General features: G+C 41.0%; 1 protein-coding gene across 1 annotated transcript; it reads left to right on the top strand.

Annotated features, from left to right (window-relative positions):
* Positions 1-380: 380 nt before the first annotated feature.
* GSTK1 (glutathione S-transferase kappa 1) lies at positions 381-10,828 on the top strand. The gene is made up of 8 exons (XM_031610309.2): positions 381-567; positions 989-1,070; positions 1,802-1,930; positions 3,605-3,705; positions 4,662-4,697; positions 6,532-6,648; positions 7,146-7,239; positions 8,441-10,828. The coding sequence occupies exons 1-8, from the start codon at positions 502-504 to the stop codon at positions 8,488-8,490; spliced, it is 675 nt and encodes a 224-aa protein (XP_031466169.1). The 5' UTR covers positions 381-501; the 3' UTR covers positions 8,491-10,828.
* The last annotated feature ends 141 nt before the right edge of the window (positions 10,829-10,969 follow it).

Raw genomic sequence — 10,969 nt, 5'->3', positions numbered from 1 at the left:
CCTCTCAGCTGTTCCCCCGCCCCGTCCCCAGGCTGCAAGGCGCCGTGCAAACCGCCCGAGGCAGAGCCCTCAGTGCCCGTCCTACGTACCCTCCGTCGGCTCCGACGGGAGAAGCGTGCTTTCGGGAAAACATGCCGCAACGGTTAAGGCAGCTCCCCTCCGTCCTCCTCGGGAGCTTCCCCTCCTCCCACCTCAGCACGGAAAAGGGCACGGGCTCCCTCCCTGCCTTGACTTTCCAAGCCAGGCTTCAAAGGAGAGACAGCAAAGAGCGCCTCACAGCTGGGACGAGGCCCCGGCCGTGGGGCAGGAAGCTCCTGGGAAGGCGGACACGACGCACAGACTGCACCTAACGGACCGCACACGGGCTCCTTCGCCGCCAGGGCGGACTCACGTAAGCGGAAGAGCGCCCGGCCCCCGTCAGCGCCCGCCTGCCCGAGGTGGGGCGCGCTGGGTAGTGGGGGCGTGTCGACACGGCGCTGCGGGGGACGAGAGCGGGCTGACATGGGTCGCACACTCGTGGAACTCTTTTACGACGTGGTGTCGCCTTACTCCTGGCTGGGGTTCGAGGTGAGGGGAGGAAGCGTGGAGGAACACCGCTCCCGGGAACCCCGCGGTTCACCACGGCCGCTGGCAAGGGGGCCGAGTAGGCGCGACCGAGGGCCGGAGTCAGCTGAAGGGCGTCTCGTTTCCCTGCCCTTTAGGGCTTCCCTCGCCGCGGCCGGAGCGGCGCGGAGCCAGTGCGCTTAGCGCAAGATCCCTGCTTCATTTCCGTTTTGTGTTTGTTTCTGGTTTGGCTCGCTTTGCTTTGCCCACGATGTGTTTGGCTTTTTGTTTTTAATCCCGTTTGTCGGGGACCTTTAAGTTTCTTCGCGACGTGTTGAAAACCAGGGGCGCTTAGGAGGCACCTCCGAGCCTGAACGCTTATTTTCTACTTGCTTGCAGATCTGCAGACATCTCTATCAATCTGGCTTGCCTTTCTGTGTTGCAGGTTCTCTGCCGATACCAGCACATATGGAATATTGATTTGCGCTTTCGTCCGGCTTTCCTTGGAGGCATAATGCAGTCAACTGGTAGCTAATGTGGGGAGGTTGGCATTCTTTAGTAGGATACTTCTGTGGGTGATCACAGAGCTAACCCTTAAACTCATTTTTGGCACCAATAGCAAAGTAAATATATGGTCGTGGAGCTCAGCAGTGACCTAGAAATCTGCTGCAAGGAATTTCGTGCTGTTACTGCTGCATAGCCCCCCAGTGCTTGTGCTGTATGCAGAACGTGTAAATGCCAAAGTTCCTCAGTCCTAAAATAGAATAACAATAATTCTACATGGAATGATTTCCTGAAAGTTTTGGGTTGAATTAAAACTAGAATAAATCTGTGGAACTCTTATAGTTTGTAACATACATGAAGGATCAAAGCACATTATAAAATAGCGCTTGGGGCCTTATTAGGATTCCCTGAGATTTATAAATCATGCAATTAACAATTCTCCATCTTTGTTTACTGGTACATGGTTGTTTACCTTAAAAGTCATCAATTCAGATCCCTGTCAGGAAGTTTTTACCTTAGTTTAAAGCTGGTTCTGCTAATTTAAACTACCAGTCTTTGTAAAACAAAAATAAATTGTGTTTTAAATCATAGTGTTACATTTGGAAAATCTGTATATGTTTTATTAATACTGTATAAAATTGCTTTTCCTTGGGTATGTGTGTAGGTGAGATCTAATTTGTCATGTTTTGTTTTGTCCAGTGTTTTTATAGTATACTTGAAATCTTCTGCTTAAAATAGAACTTTTTTCTGAAAGGTAACAAGCCTCCAGCAATGTTGCCAAAGCGTGCAGAATACCTGCAGAAGGATATAATAAGGATGGCAAAATATTATCAGGTGCCTTTAACAGTTTCAGAAGATGTCTTCCAACGTATCCTTGGTAAAAGTAAGTAAGAGATTTAGCTTAGACAATATTTGTCAATCATTGTTTAAATCCTCCATTACAGTAAAGGTTAAGAAAAAAAGAAAAGCCTCTCATTTGTCCGATTGGATCTTGTGATTACTCTTCAGAGAAGATAACACTGTCCATAGCCTGGCTTAAAACTTCTTGCATCCCCCTAGAAATACCTGCACCCTCTGCTTCTCAAAAGTGCCTATATAGCAACACACATAGCATGGAAACTAATCAGGACGAACTAGAGGTCTGTGTGCAGTCATACAGACAGAGTGGGACAGCTCCTGTGACTGGAATGCAGACATGGATGGTCTGTCCTTTTAAGGAAAGGCAGACTGGTGAGGCGAGGTGGTGGAGTTGACCTTTGTGTGAGAGAGCAACTAGAATGTATTGACCTCCAGTTGAGGGGGAATGATGAACAAGTGGAGAGCTTATGGGTAAGAATCAAGGGGTGGGCTAACATTGGTGACAGTGTCGTGGATGTGTACTACAAGCTGCCTGATCAGGAGGTGGGAGTGGAAGAGGCCTTCTACAAATAGATAGAAATAGCCTGGTGATCCCCAGCAATGGTTATCATGGGGGAATTCAAACATCCTGATGTTTGTTGGATAAGCAACATGGCCAGGCATACCTGATGCATCACAACCTGATGAGGTTTAACAAGTGTAGAGTCTTGCATCTGGAGAGGAATAACTGCATCATGCATCAGTTCAGGTTAGGTGATGACCTGCTAGAGAGTAACTCTGCAGAGAAGGACCTGGTGGTCCTGGTGGACAAAAGGTTGGCCAGGAGCCAGCCTTGTGGCCAAGAAGGCCAATGGTATCCTGGAGTGCATTAGAAAGAGTGTGGCCAGCAGGTCAAGAGAGATTATTCTCCCCCTCTACTCTGGCCTGGTGAGGCCACATTTAGACTACTGTGTCCAGTTCTGGGCTCCCCAGTTCAAAAAAGACAGGGATCTCCTAGGAGTCCAGCAGAGGACCACAAAGATAATTAAAGGCCTGGAGCATCTCCCATGTGAAGAAAATAACCTGAGTCTGTTCAGTCTGGAGAAAAGACTGAGAGGAAATCTGATGAATGTTTATAAATATCTAAAGGGAGTTGGAAGGCAAATGGTTGAGACCAGGCTCTTCTCAGTGGTGTGTAGTGATAGGAAAAGGAATAGTATGTTCAAGTACTAACTAAGCCATTGCTGTACTAACATGCAGAAGAAATTCTTTACAGTAGGGGTGATGGCAGCAACGGATCAGGTTGCCCAGAAAAGTTGTGACATCTCCTTCTGTGGAGATATTCAAGACCCATCTGGATGTCTACCTGTGCGACCTCTTGTAGGGTACCTGCTTTAGCAGGGAGGACTCGATGATCTCGAGGTCCCTTCCAACCCCTGCGATTCTCTGATTCTGTTAAGATGGATTATCTGTCCATAACCTCTCCATGTATCTGTTAGCAGTATGAAATCTGTGTGTTTTTTAACCATGAAAGGAAGTTCTGAGGAAATAAACCTCCAAATTAACACTGAAGATACTGTTGATTCAACAGAAGTTTTACTATTTGGAAATAGTTACAAATAAGATTATACCATATTCAGGTAATACTTCTTAAGACTCTTACCTCTTACATGACTCTGTGCCATCTTTCAGCATGTTTCTTTCTCTCCACTAATTCCAGACAGTCTTGGAGCCATGCGTTTTATCACAGCCATTGATATGACACAACCAAAGTACTTGGAACCCTTATCTAGAGAGTTCTGGTTACGTTTTTGGTCACAGGTCAGTATTTTATGAAGCCATTGCCTTGATCCTTTCTGTCAACGTTCCTGAGTCGCTTCATTAAATGTGAAATGTGAGCAAAAGAAAGGAAAAGTCTTTCCATTAGAAGTCATGGAAGGAAACATGAGGTCATCAGTGTTCATCTTGGTTTCAGCTGGGCTAGAGTTAGTGTTCATTATGGTGGTTGATACAATGCCATGTTTCAGATTTAGGAGAAAAACTATGTGGTTAAAAAACTGATGTTTTAGCTGTTGCTGAGCAGTGCTGCACAGAGTCAAGGACATTTCAGCTTCTTGTACAGCTCTGCCTGTGAGGAGCTGGGATTGCTCAAATTGCTGGGAGGGGACAGAACTAGGATTCTGTGATTCTGTGTGTAATGATAAAAATGGGGTTTTTGGCTGGAGGAAAGCTGCTGCTCAGGAACTGGGTGGGCAGTATTTGGCATATGGTGAGCAATTGAGCTGCACATCACTTTTATGCATGTGTGTGTATGTGTATATACACACATATGTATATATTCGTAATTTTCCCCTTCCTTTTTAGCCCTATTAAAGTGTCTTTGTCTCAACCCACAAATTTTACCTTTTTCCAGTTCTCTCCCCTATCCCACTATAGGGGGTAGAGGTGAGCCAGTGACTGTGTGGAGCTGAGACGCTTGCCAGAGTAAACAGCAGCAGTAATTCAGGAGTCACTGCAAGAAAAGAATTCACTTCTAGTTGTCTTAATTTGCTGTTCCTTATTTTCAGTATGTATTGTGAGCATTACAGGCTGAGTGAATCAGCAGTTCGTGTCAGAACAATCTTTGATTAGGTAACTCAAAAATTTTCTGAAAAAACTACTCCAGTGGGGATAACTAACACTGTTTTTATTTCTGTTTTCTTAGAAAACTTGCTTTCAAGTTCAGAACTGAGTTCTTGTTCATGTTAAGCAAGCTACTTATTTTCTTCTTTTAACAGCATGAAGATATCAGTCAGGTGGAGAGTATTTTGGCTGTAAGTCTCTTCTTTTTGTTAGTGCTTCTGCATTTTTGGTTTATTCTTATTGATTGCTTGGATCAGTAATAACCATAGAGACAGCTTAGCGTGCCTTTATTATTATAAATTTGTCAAATGTTAGAGATTATGGCTTGAAAAAAGTGGGGATTTAACTTTTCTAGCTGGTCTGTTTCAAATTTTATTTATTTATTTATAATACTTATACTCCGAATAAAAATCTCCTTTTTTTTCTAGTTCATGTAGCAAGATACTCAGAATGGAAAATGAATTATCTGTTAATTCAGTTTTCTTAACAGTAGAAATTTCTTATTTAAAGAAATAAGTAGTCTCCAGAATGCCTTGAGGTTTTGATATTATGCATGGATGAAATTTTCTTGTGAAATGGTTCACTTTGCCAGGAAAGTTGATGCTCCTTGAAATGATGGAGCAAGGCTTTGCTGTTTAATTTAGTGCTGTATTGCCATCTTATGTGTTTAGAAATTGCAATTGTCTTATGTAGTCTTTTGCAAGTGAGTTAAGGCTGTAATGGAATCTAGGTTTATGTGTCCCTATTTAAGGAATCTCCTTTCTACATTCTTCTATGATTCTATGATTTTATTATTAAGTTACTGGAACATGAACAAAAAAAGAATTGCCTGTGCCTAAAAGATACAGTCTCTGCTATCTGACATCTCTATCTGAAACTTGCAGTCCAGCTGTTTCCCCAGAGTCTACTCATTGCTTTTTTATTTCATCTTAACACATCTTTTCACTGGAATTTCAGAAAATGGTGGCATTTTATTTACAAAACTTGAACTCCAAGTAAGTTAGCCACTCGTTGGCAGTCTTTGAGTGTATCCATGTTCAGCAAGGCAGGGATGTAAGCATCTCCTCATTTGCTTGTGTCTGTATTTTTTTTTTTTTCCTGCTCCTACAGCAAATATTAGACCTTCCTTTCTTGTAGAAATAGACCATCCAAAACCGCAACAGGTCACAGTCTTTTCATCTGAGTATTTAGAGGCGAATTTATTTTACACAGTGGTTAAGAAATGATATGTTGTTTGCTTGATACAGTTCCACATGTTATTTATTTATTTTTAACTCAATTCTTAGTTAGCAGTGACTTCTTGTAACTTCCTATGGAAGCAGTGTAGCCTCAGAATCCTGCCCCAGTCTTCCTAAATACTCCTCCTCTGAAATGGTGACAATCAGATATTGTGTCTGTGTGCAAAGATTGCAGTCTAAATGCTTTGTGTACCATGCTTGCACAGCAGTTTGTATTACTATCAGATTACACTTGCTTATCTCCCATTGAAGTAGAGTTAAAAAGAGTTACTGATCCTCCTGGTATGGGAGGAGGAGAAAGTACAAGAAAATGCGGTTGCTAAGTGAAAGAAAAAGATTGTGAGCATTTTCTGTCAGGATTACTTTTATTTTTCTTGAAGAAGGGGGGGGGGGGGGGAAAGCAGGTATATGTTAGGAAGTTAGCATTCTTAGTGAGATACTTCTTAAAAACACCATACGAGTTACAAGTATCAGAGCTCCTATGTGGCCACACTTGTCCTACAAACTGTTTCTGTCTCAGCAAACATTACACTCAAAATTTTCTCTGGAATGCCTGAAAAAAACCCAGCATGCTTAGAGCTTCACGGACTAGAAGTTAACAAATGAGAGTGGATTGGGAATAAAGCAAGATAATGAGCGAGAAGGACTTCAAGATTGTGATTTTTTTTTTTTTGGTAATAAACTTTTGTAATAAACTAATAACATTGAAGAAAAAAATTAATTAGTACATAGTAGGAATTAGAATACTTTGTATTAGAGCACGCCTAATTTTATTGTCACTTGTCAGGTAGCAGAAAAGGCTGGGCTATCCTCTGAGCTCACCCAGAAGCTACTTGAAATGACTTCATCCCCTGCAGTGAAGAATCGTCTGAGGGAGACAACTGAGGAAGCGATAAAATACGGGGTGAGGTGCTTCCAGTGCCTTTTGTCACAGCTGTGCATTCCTTCCCCATTAAGAACACTGGGAAGCAAGGAACAATGAAGGTGATAGTTAGAAAGCACTATACAGATCATCTCTCTTTTGCTTTTTGAGCATGTAAAAGCTAACTCACTGGTAATTTATTGCGTTGTCATCTGGGAAGCCCATTCAGCCCATTCTACTTGGTTGACAAGGATGGGCAGCTGAAGGGCCAGAATCAAGAAATACCATCTATCGCTACTTAAGATAAAACTGTGGGTTTACCACATTGCTTTTTTTGCTCATTCAGGAGGGGCATACAGTCTTTGGAGAGTCCTTTACTTTCTGATAGCTCCATTAGACTCATCTTTCAGAATGAAGTTGAGATGAAGAGAAGGGAAAAAAAGTCAACATTTTGGATTTTATTTCTGAACACTGATCATGCGCCTACAAAAGATTCTCTCGTTATAACATTCACAATTTAATCTCCATGCTGTCAATAGGCTTTTGGGATGCCTGCTGTTGTGGCACATGTTAATGGAAAACCTCATCTCTTTTTTGGCTCTGATCGTTTGGAGCTGCTAGCCAGCATTATAGGTGAGTGTGTAGCTAAATGAAATAGTGTTCATGTTTTTCAAATATTAAATAATGTTGAGTATACTTCTCAAGGGATGAAACTATTGTCTGGAATATATTTCAGTACATTTAGAGTGACCAAATATGTAGTCCTTTTCCCAAGCAAGAAATAATTTGAGTTCTCAGTCCTTTCTCACTGGTGTATGTTTCAAGGTTTTGTGCACCATGTGCCATTTTAAATTACTATTAAATTTGTTTAGTTTTCACAGTGTTCATATTTAACTATTTAATACTGGGCATTACATCTTGGATAAGATGAAGACTATGGGTGACACTGACTTTCTGCTGTTCTGGCATTTTACCTTAAATCTGTTCCTCCTTAATAAAGAACGTGCTATCACAGCTCTTAAATCCATAGCTCATTGTTACATAACTACACAAAATTTTAAACAGAAATCCATTGACTGACCATCCTCTTTGATGGCAATGTACTTATTTTCATTTCCCTATTAATAAAATGCATCTTAACTTGGTCACCTGAGTTAGAGGGAACTGACTTCTGATCTTACATTTAGCTGCACTTGAAGAATAGTAGAGCAGTAACTAGGAAGAGTTGTATGTAATTTGGTCCAATGCATTTGTGGAAAAATGTCAGCAGCAGATCATCATTAATGTAAATTAAATTTGGTCGTAGATTAAACTGAAGGAAACTTTTGGATGCTTGTTTTCTTTTTTTGAATGGGTTTGGAGTATTTAAAAATATTCTTTGTGAAAATGAGAGTGAGGAATATGAAGTTTTAAACAGCCATTTTGACAATTCTAAATCCTAACTGGAATGTTCTTCCTGCTTTCACTAGTTTTCACTTCAGATTGTTTCTCTGAATCCCCAGCCTCTTACCCTTTTTCTCTTCCTTACCTCCAGCCCCTGAAAAGAAGTAGTCTTTAAAACATTTGGCTTCAGCATAGCATTCAGGACTTGCAGAATTTCTTATCTGTAACAGAGGAAATAATTCTTCCATACCACTTCATTTGTAACTATGCAGTAAAGGATGCTGGAAGCTGCCTGAAGCATGCCATACAAGATAAATATTTGTATTCCATCATCAGTATTTGCCCTTCAAAGGAAGAGTAGGAATAGACATTCAGCTGCAGAAATGTGACTAGACTATTATTTATCTATATTAAATTTTAACTTTCTCTTATGTACTGATTTGTCTTGCAGGTGAAAAATGGCTGGGACCAGTTCCCTCAGCTCCAAGCCCAAAAATGTGAAAAGTCTTGGGGAAATACCTAAGAATGAAAAGATAACACTTACATATACGGTTGATCTTTGGTAATTATGTATCCAATTTTATAGAGATGGCTTTCTCTTCCTTAACTGCTAACTCTACAGATCAGTTTCATTTCTAGTTAAGAAGTTTGAGATTTACCAATATGAACAATCTGATCTGTTCTTTACAAATACAAATGTATTGCTTTCAAAGATTAATGTTTAACATTAAAGATTTAGCTTCTTTCAGGTTAAACATCATCTTTTTTCCAACTAAAAGTATGAGGATTAAATTATCATGAGACTGATATCTTGATGATGCAGAGAGTTCTCATATCTTCCCACCTGTCAAACACACATACAGCCTAAGAGATGTTGGCCACATTTGCCTTTTAAGTCCAAGATACAACAAAGACGGAAGAGGCACAGGACAAGGCATTCATGCTTCCATTCACCTTGCAGCACAGCAATTGGTTAGACTAGTGGAAGACAGAGAGAGAATTCAAGTCCAAAGCAAAATCTGGGAAACAAGTCAAGTACTTCAGAAATAACTGCTCCCTCAACTGGACGGTATTTATACCTGCACTCATGTGACTGACACTGGAGATCACCACACATGCACATTCATAGTCACCAGCTCCAGCCCTTGCAAAAGTTTTTAATTAATGCCAATTTTGCAGTAGCATCCTTGGAAGACAGTGGTAAACATGATGTAATCTCAGTTGGCAACCAAACTCGACTATGTTTTGCTTCCTCAAGAATGGCCTTGTTGCTGACTGTTCAACAGAGATCTAGGATGTGACTATGAGGGACTTGGCATTATACAGTCTGCAGAGGTGAAGATATGCAAACAATAAGATAAAAATCAAAACATTTAATTTGCCACTCCCTCTTCTGACTACAGTCCTTACAATTTGCACACTAAAATTGTTCGAAAACTTGGCCTTACATTGGCTGAACTGGAATGGCGTATTTGAATGTTTCCTCACTGCCTCTGATGCATCAGTGAAGGAAGCAGAAGGTCTAGCAGCAGCTGGAATCTGTTTTTGTCTCTTAACGTTAAGGTAAAACACATGCTCAGTCACGGAACAGCGAGTTCAGTGGAACAAAGCAGCAGAAAAAGACCAGTATCCATGTTCTTATAGCTCTAAGTGTTTGTTTCCCCATCATCCACAATTTTTCCTTCTTACATCTCGTATGCATCTTCAGGAAATCCAAACTCAAGTTTTTCCTTATAACTCTTATTGCCTATGATAACCACTAGTAAGTGATCACATGCTTTGCAGTTATTTCAGTGAGGATGCATATTGTTGTAACTCTGCGTACATACTTTGAACAAAATTTGCCTGTTTGTGAGCTATCAACTATTTGTGAATAGCTGGAAGAATTTTCTTCTCTTAAAGATAATGTCTCTTCTATCCAGCTATATGCTAAACTGAGTTCCTCAGAGCTTCACATCTTCATCACTTTCAAGGTAGTGTGATGTTTAACTTGTCAAAATAGAAAGGGTACCAGAAAATGAGACAGATTGTGAGACTACAGAGAGACTTTGAAAGATGCAGGCAAAAGTGGACTTTGAATTCTAGGGAACAAGCCCAGAGCTGTGTTCTGTTTGCTCTATTAAACACCTCACCAGGAAATTCAGTTGAACTTTGACATCTAAGGCAAACCTGTGAAACTGCCATGAAGGAGTAGGTACCACTAAGGCTAGGCTAAAAGCCAGCAAACAAAGATAGAGATAGGCACCAAGTCAGAAAATAAGCAAAAGAAAGTGGCTCACTAAAATAATGAAACCACAGAAAGCAGAGAATATGTGCAGAGAAGATTGGGTGGCATCTGAGCAAAAGAAACAGCAAGGCAAGAACAAAATAAAACCAAATGTAGATTATTGCAGATAGAGGTGTCTCAACAAGAAAATGTTGTTCACTGTGGCAGTTCACTGTGTTGTTCACTGCAGGCAACCAAAAAAGGCAGTGCTTATATATATTAAACAGGCCATAGAAAGTTGGCCATAGAAAACCATTTGGAGAAGAAGGAATAAGATTAATTGTCTTCACTGTGAAGCTGTACAATATTTGTTGCACTCTTTCAATATGGCAAGAGATAGCCCAGAAGCCTGCCTCTGCCTTGACTCACTGCTTTATGATACCTTTCCATGGCAGTTACCTGTGCTTCTTACCCGGTGTGTACTGAAACAATTCTGCAGCATTGACTTCACACACAGCATTAAATGGAGACCTGCAGAACAAGGTAGTTCTTTAACTATCCCCTCCAAGTACCTTCTTGTCCTTTCTTGTCCCTTTAACCCTCAGCAAAGACTCCTAAATTAAGTTTCTCTCTTTCTCCCATCCTTACCGCTGTGCAAATGAAAAGGAAACATTTTACTAAAGCACATAGTGGACAATGGTGCTGACCATCTGATTTGCTGCCTTTTCCAGTGAAACCAGCAACACTGCTAGAAGGAAATAACTTGCTGCCTAG

Source organism: Phasianus colchicus, chromosome 1, assembly GCF_987193195.1.
Source record: "Phasianus colchicus chromosome 1, bPhaCol1.hap1.1, whole genome shotgun sequence".
Lineage (NCBI taxonomy): Eukaryota > Metazoa > Chordata > Aves > Galliformes > Phasianidae > Phasianus > Phasianus colchicus.
The sequence above is the reverse complement of the archived record's forward strand: the minus strand, read 5'-3'. Positions and strand labels throughout refer to the sequence as shown.